At 31.9% G+C, this 15,983-nt stretch overlaps 2 protein-coding genes across 2 annotated transcripts; one reads left to right on the plus strand and one right to left on the minus strand.

Moving 5' to 3' along the window:
- Positions 1-914: 914 nt before the first annotated feature.
- Positions 915-8,862, plus strand: LOC127723877 (acid-sensing ion channel 4-A-like). Its single transcript, XM_052230595.1, has 3 exons — positions 915-1,400; positions 6,556-6,654; positions 8,854-8,862. The coding sequence occupies exons 1-3, from the start codon at positions 915-917 to the stop codon at positions 8,860-8,862; spliced, it is 594 nt and encodes a 197-aa protein (XP_052086555.1).
- Positions 8,863-11,207: 2,345 nt separating this feature from the next.
- LOC127723244 (uncharacterized) lies at positions 11,208-15,241 on the minus strand. Its single transcript, XM_052229808.1, has 3 exons — positions 15,184-15,241; positions 14,138-14,589; positions 11,208-11,791 (listed from the first exon to the last, which is right to left on the minus strand). Exons 1-3 carry the CDS (start codon positions 15,190-15,192, stop codon positions 11,350-11,352), a joined length of 903 nt encoding a protein of 300 aa, XP_052085768.1. The 5' UTR covers positions 15,193-15,241; the 3' UTR covers positions 11,208-11,349.
- Between the last annotated feature and the right edge of the window lie 742 nt (positions 15,242-15,983).

Here is a 15,983-nt window from a genome sequence, read left to right on the forward strand (position 1 = left end):
CCGATGAATATTTTTTAATTGGATAAATATACAGCAAAAAATGCTGGTTTTTTATGAAATCAAGAAAAAATAATGAAAATAAATTTTTTCCAAAGAAAAGTTACACAAACTTTTGGTATACCTATGTAAAGACGATATTCCGAATGTTTTTACCAAAATCCGCCTGAAACAAAAAAGTGTCTGTTCAAAGGGTAGAAATGTTCAAGAAACCGAAATTTGGAGTAAATGTCTAAAGGTAGAACATGGATGTATATTATTTTTTTAATTACATATTTGAATTGACTAGGTTAAAAAAAAACTTGTATGCAAATGCTCGTCAAAAAATCACTGTGGGATCAAAACTATATCGTATGCCCTTAAACATGGAGCAAAAATATAATCTCACTGCGAGATCAAGACAATTTATGAAAAGTTGTGCTAGCTATAGATGTTAGTCACGCTACATATGTGCATTAAAGAACACAACTGCGGGATGATATAAAAAAACTTATATAGTATACAATGTCATATATATTGCCAAACAATCTTACTGTAAAACATAGAAACAATGTACACATGTAGACAACTATGGGGAGCATCAACGTAAATGTTAGATAACTTGGAAGGAATAGGTCACATAATTCGGAAGGACTGCAAACTAGTTATGATGGCCTCCTATTTCATTCTGTGTGATATTTATAAGTATATATTTTAGTGCAGATCAATATTAAACTAGATTCTTTAACCTATAATGGTTAACGTTTTACACATTGTGACTTTGATGGAGAGTTGTCTCATTGGCACTTATACCACATCTCCTTATTTCTATTCACATTTCATGTCAGCCATTTTCTTTCAGGGTAATATGGACAATTGCCTTAATAGGAATGGGAATCATACTGGGATATACGGTCCCCAAACTACTTGCTTACTACATGACAAATCCAACATTGACCAATATCAATGTTAAGTTTGTAAAAGAAATGCTTTATCCAGCTGTAACTATTTGCAATATGTCACCATATAAACGATCAGCTATCAATGCTAGTGCGGTAATGATGTCGCATTTACTACACAGAAGTCGTCTAGGAGATGTGTTTCCACCTATCGACTACACCAACCCTGTTTATTCTGAACTAAACGACTCTGTGTCTGAAGATAGGCTAGACAAAGTATCCTTCGGCCTAAATGATAATTTTGCGTTTTGTGAACATGATAAACACCTCGTTTCTTGTGAAACAATTCTTACCCCAAAAATTACTCAATGGGAAAAGTGTTTTACATATAATGGTAATGAGAAATTACGAATGGAAGGTAGAGTGAAGAGCAGCACGACTGGATCACCGACGGCTTTAACATTCTACATGGATATTAAACAACACGAATATGTTTTCAATACCAATACGGCTGCTGGGATCAAGGTATTTATTGTTTCAATATTGATACGGCTGCTGGTATCATGGTAGTTATGACACCCTCAACAGAGTTGTATATATAACAAGTGTCATATTAATGACTTGGTACAGGCATTTTCTTTTGTATTATATTGTTATTGTTACGATTTTACACTCCACATTTTTGTCCAGCTTAGTTCTCGGAGATGACTTGACACACATTGATAAAACTGCACCATAATGACAATCCCCATGTGCAGATGTACACAAAGGGTTTGGAATTTTCAAGATGCCCGCCGTTACCATGGAAACGGCAAAAAAGTTAACAACCGAAAAGTGGTCCAAATTTAATAAAACTTTCAGGAAAAAACCTCGTCATTTGAAAGTGTGCCATCCATCTTTAAAACTTTCAAAATGGCCACCGTTACCACGGAAACTGTCCAAAAATAAAAAAAATGAGAAACAAAAACTAATTAGTTCATAGTTCATCAACCGTTACAGAGACGACCCCAAAACATACCACCTGAATTGAGGGTATGCACTGTACAATTGATTGCCATTGGAATTTTTAAGATTGCTGCTGTTATCATGCTTAAAGTGTAATATTGACCCATATGGGATAAAACGTCAAAGTATCATTTTCTTGCAATTTTATGATCAAACCCGGTTAAATGTTATTAAAGTGTCAACTGTCTTTTAAATTGTCAAATGGCCGCCGTTGCCATGGAAAAAGCATAAACACACCTCGTAAATTTGAGGCAAAGTTCCGTAATTAAGTGTATGTGCATATGTTTAAATACAAAGCTGTATTGCTAACATCTTCTAGAGTATGATAAGAAAAAAAAAATCATTGAAAAGTAAAATAACAAAAATACCGAGGAAAGTTCTAAACAGAAAAGCCGTAATTAAATGGCAAAAATCGAAAGCCCAAACACATCAAACGAACGAATAACAACTGTCATATTCCTGACTTCGTACAGGCATTTTCTTATGTAGAAAATGGTGGATTAAATCTGGTTTTATAGCTAGCTAAACCTCTCACTTGTATGACAGTCGCAAAAAATTCAATTATATTGACAACAATGAGTGAACAAAACAGCCAGACATAATATTTTAAAATGTCAAAAATAGGGCTACAGCAGTCAACATTGTGTTATAATCTTAATCACTATGAAAACAAACAAATATATCAACAAAGAATAACAAAAAGGCATAAACGTGCTTTTATTCTATACAAAATTCGTGATATGAAGAGAGAATCACAACTAATCTAATTTAACTGCATGAAAACTGAATCGAGTAAGAATTACTAAACACGTGAGTCCCGCTTGGTGTCCTGACCTAGAAAGGAATAAACACTAAGAGTACATATTAGTGACATTTCTGCACTTGCATTAAAGTACACATCCGGGATTCAACACCTGCTTAATTATACACATTAGCTGAAATAAATCGATAAACGTGTAATTAAATTGTACAAGATAAAATATATCTATGTCAATTGATTAGGGACTTTCGGTTTTGAATTTTCCTCGGAGTTCGGTATTTTTGTGATTCTATTTTTTGCATGCATCGTGTGATCTGCGATCAACCATCCGTTTCCTATTAAAGAACGAAATGAACAGTTGGTAGTTTACTCCGTCAATATATACACATGTTGTCTGTTCGAAGGTCCCCTCTAAAATACTATTAATGTGTTAAGTCTACGATAATATACTTGAGTCACGTGACGCCACGTTATTCGTCGCGCGTCGATCTAATTTTAGATTCAAAAGATTTCCCAAACTATATATAGATCTCAAACTTTACGGGATAATTGCATATTTTTTCTACGGGAAGAGAAAACAAAAAGGGGGGATCAAAGGCATGAAAGTTCTGGCATGTATAATAAATGTGCAGTTTGACTTTGGTATTTTCAAAATGGTTGCTGCTACTGTGACAATATCCAATATAGGGTGACATCCTCCGCTATTGCTTGCAATAACAATTCTAGTTTTTCTCATAATTTTTCTTCCACTTTTTTTTATCCAGCTTATATCTCGGAAATGTATGAACCAACGTCAATGGAACTACACCATAATATTAACCAGCATGTTCAGATTTGCAATCGGGGGTATGCTATTTCCACGATTTGAAAATGTCCTAAAAATCAATATGCTCCAAATTTAATGAAACTTCATACAAATATTGACTGGCATATGCAGATGTTCAAATTGACTTTGAAATATCCAAAATGGCCACAGTTACCATGGAAACGGAAAAAATGTACAAAATTTCAAATGCTCCAAACTAAATGAAACTTCACAACAATGTTAAATGGCAGGTGTACATGCGCTTATGAAAATTTCAAAATGACTGACGTGCCCTGGCAACTAGATTGTTTTTTCGAGATTACGGATGATTATCAAGTTCACGGATTGGGAATCCAAGATAACGGATTAACAATCCAAGGTAACGGATTATCAATCCAATATAACTGATTATCAATCCGAGATAACGGATTATTTATAAGATAACGGATTATCAATCCAAGATCACGGATTGAGAATCTGAATTAACGGATCATTAATTCGAGATAACGGCTTGCGAATCCGAGATAAAGGATTAATCATCCGAGATCGTGGATTTGGAATCTAAGATAACGGATTATAAATCCGAGATAACGAATTAACAATAGAATATCACCGAATAGGAATCTGAGATAACCTATTGTTAATTCGAGTTAGTGAATTGCGATTTCCAGATAACGGATTATTAATCCGAGTTCATGGATTGCGAAGTAACGGATTCTTAAACCGAGATAACGTATTGCTAATCCGATAAAACGATTATTAATCCGAGATCATCGACTGGAAATGCGAGATAACGGCTTGGGATTCAAGATAATGGATTTGGAAACCGAGATAACGGATTAATTTTCTTTTTTGTGTGTCCATTTATGGCTTCCGTAAATTGTATGTCTGATAGCTGGGAAATATATAAATGGGTGATGATTTACCAGTTAAAGATATTTATTGGTAGGGATTTCGAATAAATTAATGTAAGAATTTGGAGTGGTGTTTAAACCTGAAGTATATCTCTGTCCAATTGATTCCCTAAAAATCACACCGAACACAAAAACTGACGTAATTTTGATACCGCGAAGCACTGCGTATCTTTTTAAAAAGGTTAAACTTGTAAACTGTTATTATCAATTTTTTAGCACTGGGTCGATATCTCTAATCGTGGACTGTTTGTCCCCGAAGGTATCATCACTTTATTAGTCTTCGGTTCTGACATGATTTATTACAAACATTTCATAATTTTTTCGTTGATAAATTTTTTAAATATTCAGAAACTAAGGTTCCAACTCATTCAGGTAATGATGACCTTTGATGAATTTGCTATTTGTTAAGGTTTCTTATGGCCATTACACGTAAACAAGTATTTATATACTGTAACTGATTGGGTTTGATAGTTCTTGATGAAAATCCCGGAAAAATGCTTCAATCGCACGAAATTTATAAAGTGTTGATTTTATTGATCGATGTGCTGTCTACTCGGATGGTCCATCAATGACTAAAAATATTCTTAAAGCACATGCCTAAGATCTAATTAAAATTATATGCTCATGTTTTACATCGATTGTTTTTCCAATCGATCAAATGATCTGCTAAGTAGTAGAAAGGTTTTATAAAATGCTGAAAGAACAAAACTTGCTAAACAAAATGTCTTGTAGTATTTTTTTTTATCATATTCGTTCAAACATATAAACAATTATGAAATACATATTTGTTTTCATTTATGCTTTAAAATTATTATTATAAATGAAACTTGCATTTAAAGTAAACATAGTTACTATAAAAAAGTAAAATATCAAAATACCGAACTCCAAAGAAAATTCAAAACGGAAAGTCACTTATCACATGGAAAAATCAAAAGCTAAAACACATCAAATGAATGGAAAACAACTATCATATTTTCTCATGTAAAAACTGGCGGATTAAACCTGGTTTTATAGTTAGCTAAACCTCTCACTTGTATGTTTATTCTACTGACAACAATGTGTAAACAAAACAAACAGACATAATAGGTAAAAATGTCAAAAATAGGAGTACATCAGTCAACATTGGGTTATTATCTTAATCACCATAAAAACAAACAAATATGTCAACAAAGAAAAACAACATGGCATATAGACAAAGCACATAAGAAAAAATGAAAGACAAGAATTCCAAAAAAGTGACCATAGCACAATAACACAATGACGGGATTTATATGTACCGAGCAACGCAAAAGGATATTACTAAACATGGACTAAACAATAAAGGTTAACAAGTTACAAATACAAACAAACATTACTATAACACGTCATAAAGATGATAAACAACGTCAGTACCTAAAACATGTAAAATGAACATAAATGCATGAATAATTTTCCATGTCAGTTTTCAAATGGTCGCTCTACTAAAGATGTACACATGATTTTTAATTTATAGCACATTGATTATCAATACGATGTTGCTTGATTGATTTCCCATTAAAATTGTATCATTAAAAGCTTGACTATATAATATGACGTATCCTAAGGGAACGAAAAGCAATGTTAGAAAGTTTATCTTAATAAGCAGGTCAATTATTTATTGAATGATCGAATTTAAATGAATGTTATATGCTATGTTTTTGCTTTATATTTGAATTTCTTCCTTTAATGAATGAAACACAAATTTCGTAACAGATTTTTTTTTATCAATTAATTTAAAACAATGTATAGAAGCCATGCTTTAAAGCAGAAAATAAAAACAAAAACAAACGGGAAAAGGTCAAAATGATTCAAGAAATACCGCTGTCAAACATTTTTTACATTTTTTCAATTCTTATTTTTTCGTCATAATAAGCTTTTTACTTTCTAATCGATATATTTACTGTCATTTTTACCTCCGTTTCAGTGAATAAAGATGTGTAGTTTACAATAAAACGATTAAACGTAAAAGAAACACGAAACGTTACAATAACTGAGCGAAGGTTAAAAATGAAATTTGATATATCATTTTGAATCTAAGAAATAATTTAACATAACAAATACATTATATGTATGTAAGTATACATATGTCGCGCGTGTGTGTTTTCTAATATCTGTTCATGTATAAAAAAAGGTGTTTACATTTAAATGAACACAACTCATAACTCTGCATTTTCTTAGATTGTCCTACATGATCCAGAAGAAGAACCGGATATCATTAACACAGGTTTTGTATCTTCACCAGGAATGTCAACTTATGTCTCTGTGAAAATGACAAAGGTATATATATATTGTTTTTGATACAATTCTAAATTGAATAATGTGTTTTCCTCTAGACTGATTTATTTGCATCGCTGATTCTCTGGTTTTAATCTTGTTTCCACTTTCTAGGGACACATTTTTTTTTCTGTATATACTGATCTTCTTTGTTAACTCAATATAACAAATCACTGCAACTGGATATATCATGTGCATGTTTACCGAGTCTGATTTGAGAAATGAGTTTACAAAGCGAAACCTCATTTTGAAAATTTCTCTGAAATTCTAAAGTATCCGTGATATTGTATTTTGGTACAACATTTTATATTTCAGTGTATCAATAGAGTTTTTAAACTGATGTAAAGGCACATTTTTAACTGCTTTACATACTTGTTTGTACCGATCTGAGAGTACTTGCAGTTACTGGCAGCTGGTTCAAAGCCAAAAACAACTACATGCAATAAAAAAAATCATGAAGCTAAGTATGTATAACCGTAAAATACATATGTGTAATATTTAGTATTAATTTACTGATAACAAAATCAATATTTATACCAACAAAAACAATATTCAAAGATTTAATTACAGCGTTGAAAAGGTAACATTTTAGAATAAGTTATTTACAGGATTTTAAAGTTTTAATTTCCAGGCTCGGTTAACAAATGAGCTATACCGTTTTAAATAAGTTTTTTACAGGTACAGCCAAGTTTGCAAACCAAATCTTTATATCTGTGGAAGAATTAAGAAAGGTGTTACGTATGTTTTGCTCCATTAGCAATTTACATCGTTCAAAGAACAATGAATACTTCAAGAATAATATAGATTCATTGTACCCGCTATGAAAACAAAATTTTAAAAATTGCCCTCTGTTGTACGTGTTCTAATGATTAAACATTTATTGCTGGATTTCTTCGTTTAACCATAAATTCATGTATAAGAATAAGAACTATAACCACTTGACAATGCACATCCTAAATATTTTCTGACTTATGAATTCAATCATATGATTTGCAACATTCATTATTATTTCAGTATGAATATTTGCCTGAGCCGTATAAAGCTGGAGGAGATCAGTACTGTACCGATACGAAATCTTCCGATTTTGTAAACACATTAAAATACTATCCTTTCTACAGTCGAACAGCATGTCTTTTAGAGTACAAACGAGATTTCATAGTAAATAAATGAGGATGTAGAGCACTAACAGATGCAGGTAAATGAAAGTGTTTTTCATTGATGCAAATATCGGATCGAGAATTTACATCGTAAGTAATGATATCTATATTTGTAGAAGAAATAACTGCAAGTCTAATTTCAGATCAGTTTAATACTTTTCCCCTTAAAACAAGACTTCATGAAATGCAATTATGTCCTTGTTTCATTCACATCGATTTGACAACGTAAAATCACAACTAATGTTGTTAATAAACAAACTTGAAAATATGATGTGGTAGTATGGCCGACTATCTAACAAAGACCAAAGAACAGGGATATGAATAAGTCAGTAAGGTACGAAGGGACCCAGAATGATAGAAGGCGATTCAATTGTAAACTAACGGCCTGATGTATAGCAGAATATTTAAAAAAACCGACGACAATAACAAAATTTCTTTTATTCATACATAGACATGGATAAACATGATTGTGAGCACGCAGTCCTTCTTCTATCCATGGAAAGGAGTGCAAAAGCACAACATAAAAAAATAAACTGTAAAAATCATTTATTCTCTGGTAGAGATTTGTCTCATTGGCAATCATACCACATCTTTTAATATTTTTGTACAACACAATTTGACAAGGCTTGACTCAAACGTATTCAGAACAAAACTTTCTGATTTCATATTTCTCGCCGTTCCTGAAAGATAGTTATAGACCTAATTTAACATAAAAAAAATTATCTTTATCCAGACAAAATTATCAATTAGCACATCTCCAATGAATTAAGTGTAAACAAGTCAAAAGCAAGATCTTGTTCAATGCCAAAATATAAATATCGACTAGATGTAAGACTAGAGGGGATATAACTTAACAGCATTGATGTTCATTAATGTTTCTAAGGAAGGAACATATAATATAGTATAAAGACAGAATATAGGTTAGACAAGTTCCTTTTCACGACCAAATATTTTCTCATTACTGTAATGAGTACTACACGATGTTATTTATTGAAATTTCAGAGGCTAATTCATGTCAAAATAAGACAAGATTTCTTATTTGAAGAGAAACTGAATGTATTCTTTTCTAAACTATTTTACGTCATTAATTAAAGCTTTATCAGATTGTATACTAGTATCAGAATGATATAAATAAATTGAGTTGCTTTTAACTGATTTTACGTGCATTGATTTTTAGCCTTACTAAATTCTTTGTTGAAGGCAGATCTTGTGTAGTTTTCGTTAAATATATTCATAACGTGTCTAGATTGTCAGAAGGACGACCAAATAGTTGGTTAAATATACGTCCTGTAGGATGTTGATCTGTAGATAGCCCCCCCCCTCCCCCCCCAAAACCTTCGCCGATTCAACCATGACTTTGGCCGGATTACTGGGATAGCAGCTACAATAAAAGGGAACATTTTGCTATGTGACCATGATAAAAAGAATCTGATATTGGTTGATCCTCTTGGAAATTATTTAAAGAAGCTGGACTTATATATATCACAACAAACCAGTAAAGTCTGAAATGGCCTATATATGCACTGGACTGTACTTTTGTTTACTCGACCAGTCTGAATCCGTCTGAATCTTACTTGTTGTAGTTTATTAATATGATCTAAGAAATATATTCTTACTTTTCCATTTTATTGGATCGCTGTTTCTTCAATATAAGTCTTGAGAGCACTAAATACATTAACGCATTCAAAAAAAGAAGGAGTACTATTAAGGTACTCTTTTCAATCAAATATCTTTTTCAGTAGAAGAATTGAAACAAAATCCTAATACAACACAAAAAAATGGAAGAATGGTAAGATTTTTCAACCCTTATAACATCCATAACATATCTAATAAAACAAAATTTCAAACATTTTTACTATTCAATTAGAAAAAAGAAAGAGAATGTTACTTAAAAAACGTTCTCTCAATTTTTTCCAAACCCTATAATGATTGAATATCACAAACCATTAACAAAAGTCATCCAATCCTAATCAGTTCAATTCGATAAATAATTATTAAATGATTTTTATTTCATTTTGACAATTGTTAGCAATTTGATATACAAGTTTCTCAATTCACTTTGTTCGATATTTCCGGGCCTGTTTTACCTATAATGATTTCCTTGATAGAGGGTTGCTGCTCACAAGTAAGCTTTTAAACCAAGAGTTCCAATTGGTGAAGTTGAAATCATCATTTCGTAAATATCACGAACGCCATCACGAGTTTGTTGACCGTTATGGAATATCAGTTTGACAGATGATATCGAATATGTTCCTTATGTCGTAACTACAATCCGTCTCCCTTTTCACAAATGTGACCTACCGAATTAAACTATATACCAGGTTTGTTATAACATGAGTATCACGACGCGTGCTTACCCTTTCTGGAACACTGGAGATCCCCAGTTTTTGTTGGGGTTTGTGTTGCTTAGTCTTTAGTTTTCTATGTTGTGTATTTTGTACTATTTTTCGTCTGTTTGTCATTTTATTTTAAGTCATGGCATTGTCAGTTTATTTTCGATCTATTAGTTTGACTGTTCCTCTGGTAGCTTTCGTCCCTCTTTTGTAAAGAGTGATAAATATGAATCTTTTGGAAACTAAGGAAATATGGTGTATCACTTAATGATCCAAATATGATATATGAATATATATGGTACTGTGGATTGATTAATATTAGTTGGATACCAGTTTTCGTGGATTTCGTGGTTACAGGAGAACCACAAAGTTAAATGTTCAACGAATTACAATTTTTTCTAAAGTAATGTATGCAGACTTTGCCAAAACCACGAAATAAGATATCCACGAAAATGCAAGTTTTCCTCAATTCACGAAAACATTTTTCAATTAAAATATATATATGGTCCGACCTACTAGTATTTCATATTAGATTACAACATAATCAACAATAATTATCACCAGTCCTAATTGTTGGTTACTTACACCAGTTATATAGAAAGCCGTTATGTCAACATGCACCTTGTGAAGATTGGTATATATTGTAACAAAGAAAGGGCATAGTTTATAAATTCATAAAATCAGAACACACCTGACCAAAGCAGATGATTAAAATCAGCGATGTTCCTTTGCTCTTCATCTCAAACTTGCAGTCAGGCATGAAACATGAATGAAATCTTCTCACCTAACGACAAGTTTAGGACGTTAATGTCAACAAGAGAGAGTGAGATAATGTATTGCTATATATTCATCACACTGCATTCTTTGTATCACATATATGATTTTGCTTCGATTAGTATACGAATCTATCAAAGCAAAACACATTAAAAAAAATAACCTGTATAAGCTAAGACCTTATGCAAATACATGTCAAGACATCTGGTTTGGGTTGCGAAATATCTCTATTGAAAGTGTTTTCCATTTGACAATTGAGTTGTTATAAGATAATCAACAAAACAGACCAAAAGTTATCTTTTGTTTAGTATTCGAATAATCTGAAACAAATAAAAGTCATATGCATGTATACGTACACTTAAAAAAGGTCGATTTCCACCCGACGCAGCTAATAGGTTTAGTTTGAACAAAACAATTGTATTTGTATTCAATAATCATATAACATCAAAAACCAAAACAGATTTTCCCCATTCGTTGACAATATACAGTTTACTATAGTCTTTGTTGAAGCACAGAGCGACTGGTTCCTTGATTCCATGATGTGTATCCAATGGTATGTCTAATACTTTATAATCCCGTTCCTGTGTATACCAGTCATCTACCATCTTAGGCTCTTTGGATTCCCACACCAATCTGTGTATGTTATTCGATCCCTGTCCACTAACATAGACGTGGCCGTTGTCGTCAGAGCATATATCAGTTGGTGTATCTATGGTGGCAATTTTATAAACCCTTACTGGACCTGTCCAACTTTCGTTATACGTGATATAGTTTTGACCGCCTGTACAAAATAAGCAAGAATTTTCATTAACTGTATGGAACTTGACAACACGTGAACCAACTATGCTTCCATTTTTAGATATGTCTGTCAGGTTTCTGGAATACAAAAAAAAATTTCTTGTAAACACTACATGTATACATATATAATTAAAAAAAAAAAAACAGTGTAGGATAGCATGACAAAAACATTGCTTAAAAACAATTACTGAATTCTTTGATAGATTAAAATACTGTGTTGAATAATTTTTGCTGTGTCTATAAAAACTCCACTCCATGGTGTGTATTGATCCAATAAACGTGTATTCACTCTATGAAATCTTATTTATCAGTGAATTAGTGAATGAACTTATTCCTAAAGGTTGCCAATTTACCACTGTAGTAGATTTTTTAGGAGTATTTTAATCGGTTATTTTTCATGTTTTTTAAACATAATACAGAAACAGAACTGTTATTGATATTCAGATTTCAACAAGTTCTGTCATTTTTATAGTTTTTTTTTATAAGTGAGGCATTTTTTAGACTATTAATAACATCTAACCTATATTTTGTGGATTTGTACTGTATTATCATAGCAATACATGATGTATTTGGATTCGAACACGTTTTAGTTTAGAAAGGTACTGTGTGACTTTTGTGCTGTGTTCAGATCAGATGAGTCGATTCCTTTATCTGATGATTACAGTTCCTTCCTAATATGTTGCTGATAATATTAGTTACATAGTGTGCTAGTGACCTAATACGGTATATATGGAATTTACTGACCCCATATATACCGTATTACGTCACTAGCACACTATGTAACGGATTTATCTTACCGACTATCTTAACGTGTAAAATTTAGACTAGTGAACTATCAAAATGAGCAAGTCTTCAATACCGTTAGCATTAAGAAACTACTTCCATTGATTCTACAAAAACAGATGCCAACAATAACAACTTGTTAGGTTTAAATGTGTTTTATGAATTTATTTCAATTTTAATCATCAATTTCTTCGTCTGTTGAAACCTTTAAGAATTTTTCTCATTACCCTTTTGTTTTTACAAAGGGACGTAACACCACTACTAACCGTGTATGAATTAAGCCCCGCCTCCCTACTAACCTAATATGAAATATACACGGTCTCCTCGCAGACGCTTTTAACCAATCATATTCCTAGAAATGTATTGGAGGTAAGATAAACTAATATACTGGATAACGATAAGAGACATTTGTAATAAGTTGTTTGTTTAGTAAACAGTTGACTTACTATCAAACATACCAGATTTTGTTTTTAAAATTCAAAAGATTACTTTTAACAAGTTACATTTTATTAATTCAAGCATTGAAATTCATTTTTAACTTTAAATGTAGAAAAAACTATTGCTCAACAATACTGAGTCAGATCTGTAACCTTTAAATGATAAACCAGCAACTCGTAACAGCTAAATGTTTATATATTAAACGAGAAAATAGAAAAACCAAAACCATTCAAAAGCAATTGATAAAGTGGCGATTTCGGTAAATGATTAAATATTCAATTTACACAGTATTAAAAGCATGCCTACCCCGCTAGAATGTTAATTATACCAGATTTACACAGTCTAACAAAATGCTGGTTAAAAGTCAGGAAATACCAGGCTTATTAGGTAAAATTCCAAAAAAAATTTATCATGGTTACAGATCCTTGTAAAAAAAATCCGGAAAGAACTTAATCCATTGCATGTTGGTTCTTTGCGTATTTTCCTAAATGTTAACCAGTGGATCATGACAATGTGTATATAATGTTCGATACAGACTTAGTGAATCATGACAATGTGTATATAATGTTCGATACAGACTTAGTGAATCATGACAATGTGTATATAATGTTCGATACAGACTTAGTGAATCATGACAATGTGTATATAATGTTCGATACAGACTTAGTGAATCATGACAATGTGTATATAATGTTCGATACAGACTTAGTGAATCATGACAATGTGTATAAAATGTTCGATACAGACTTAGTGAATCATGACAATGCGTATATAATGTTCGATACAGACTTAGTGAATCATGACAATGTGTATATAATGTTCGATACAGACTTAGTGAATCATGACAATGTGTATATAATGTTCGATACAGACTTTGGATATTTTACATCATCATTTTAATTCTGGAAATTTGTGTTTTCCATTTTACATAAAACGTGGAATGACTGCTTACGAACTTAACATGACACACTTAGGCTTTATACACCTTTTAGTCCTTGAGTGACTTTGAGTGCATCAAGTTTGTTATTCGAAGTTATACTTTATTCTGGTAACCTATGAACATAGCCCCATGGTATCATGCATCTTTTGCAAATATAAGTAATTGCTAAGATATTAGATTGGAAGTTCTCAAATATGACATTCGTTTCATGTACCATCGTTTGCTGTCTACATGTAAACTAATAAATGTAGATAAACACTTACATCTGCTCGTAGTTGACATACACGGCATACATCAAACCATGCATATTAACGCCAAAGAAACAAGGAACTTTGTCTGAATAATCCCGTCCAGTATTTGGGACTGCTGAAACACATAACACGGTAGTGCTAAGTTCGTTGCTAGTTGCTTTTAAAAGTACAATCATTCTGTCAGGATCAATTTGTAGGACCGACCTGGAGTTAGGTTGTGTAATAAAGCCTATATTTTGACTCGTTATAGCTACATCAAATGGTTCACTGTCTAAGTCCAGCTTCTTTAAATAATTTCCAAGAGGATCAACCAATATCATATTCTTTTTATCATAGTCACATAGCAAAATGTTCCCTTTTATTGTAGCTGCTATCCCAGTTATCCGGCCAAAGTCATGGTTGAATCGGCCTATGCAAGAAAATCCATGCCTAACATCTCCTGGTACTGCCAACACCTGTGCCATCTTAGATATTTGAAAGAAATATCAGATTTGTAATTTTGTTATTATTATTTACAACGATAGGTAACGCAAGATAATGTCATTACTAGATTAAAACTTGCCACATATTTTGTCCGCTAAAGGTTAAGTTTTATAACGAGTTGACGAATAAATTGAAAGATAAACAAATCGGCAATTATAATAGTTTTTTAATATTTTGTTTTTCAAAATGAAGTTTTTTTTATGTAGTTACATCTTTTCTTGTTAAGTGTCTACCTACCCAACAAATTAAATAACACAAACATAATTTGTGCTAAAATCCTTCAAATACAATTCAAATCAACACAAAGTGAACTTCATATATATTAATATCATGTATGTTAACGGTAAAACAAGCAGGCAAGTGGGAATCACTCATTTCAATTCTACTGAATATCATAAACTGTTGACATGACGATGTAACAGTTTAAGGTAAATGGAACTCAGCATGAGATTTTTACAAGATAAAGTAACGAATACTGTAAACAAATCAATTGTTATTCATTCTGACATGAACTTGAACTAACATCTTGGCTAGAAACAAGGGACATTTAAAATTTGGTTATAATACATATATACCTTATTCATGGCTTCACGGATCGTGTTAATTACTTCCTTGTTTATTTATAACTATTGATTTAAATGGAAGTTTTAACATGCTATCAATAAACTCAAATTCACGCATCGTTGTCAATATAATGGCGTTTGATGCGACTGTTATACAAGTGAAGGGCCGGTTTAGCTAGCTATAAAAAGTTATATAAAGCTATAAAGCAGATTAAATCCACAATTTATCATATAAAAAAATGCCTGTACCAAGTCAGGAATATGACAGTTGTTATCCATTTGACGTTTGATATGTTTGGGCTTTTGATTTAAGCATTTGATTAGGGACTTTCCGTTTTAAATTTTCCTCTGAGAATTTTTGTGATTTTACTTTTTCCGGACTGTTATGAAAGGCCGAAATAATCTCATGGTCTGAGAATCGTAAAAGGAAACTAATTATAACCATTTTGGTCATTGCTTGGTTTATTTAATTAATATTAATAATTCAGGTATGGGTTATATGTAGCTATTGCATGTAAGAATTAAAGGAATATAACTGTTTGGATTGTAACATTTGCCACCGTCTTTTTTATATTTCACAGTCGGAAATATTGGTATGTCATGTATGTCGACTCCGGATATCTCAATTCATGACAGCAAATTAAAATATAAAACGACATATACACATGATATACTGATTGCTAATTGCTTTATGTCATTCACTTTGACATACATCACATTTTTTGTTACCAGTAGTAATCATAGCTCTGAATATTTATATCTTCTCTGTTCCTGAAATTCCTTAAGTTTGTTTTTTTCTTTTTTAGAAACAT

This window comes from Mytilus californianus, unplaced genomic scaffold (assembly GCF_021869535.1).
Source record: "Mytilus californianus isolate M0D057914Y unplaced genomic scaffold, xbMytCali1.0.p SCAF_13, whole genome shotgun sequence".
NCBI lineage: Eukaryota > Metazoa > Mollusca > Bivalvia > Mytilida > Mytilidae > Mytilus > Mytilus californianus.

Coding starts and splice junctions, on each gene's coding strand:
- LOC127723877 (XM_052230595.1), top strand. CDS start 915: ATGACAAATCCAACATTGACCAATATCAATGTTAAGTTTGTAAAAGAA. Junction 1,401..6,555: donor ATACGGCTGCTGGGATCAAG/GTATTTATTGTT, acceptor GCATTTTCTTAG/ATTGTCCTACATGATCCAGA.
- LOC127723244 (XM_052229808.1), bottom strand. Junction 11,792..14,137: donor TATGTCAACTACGAGCAGAT/GTAAGTGTTTAT, acceptor TTTGTATTCCAG/AAACCTGACAGACATATCTA.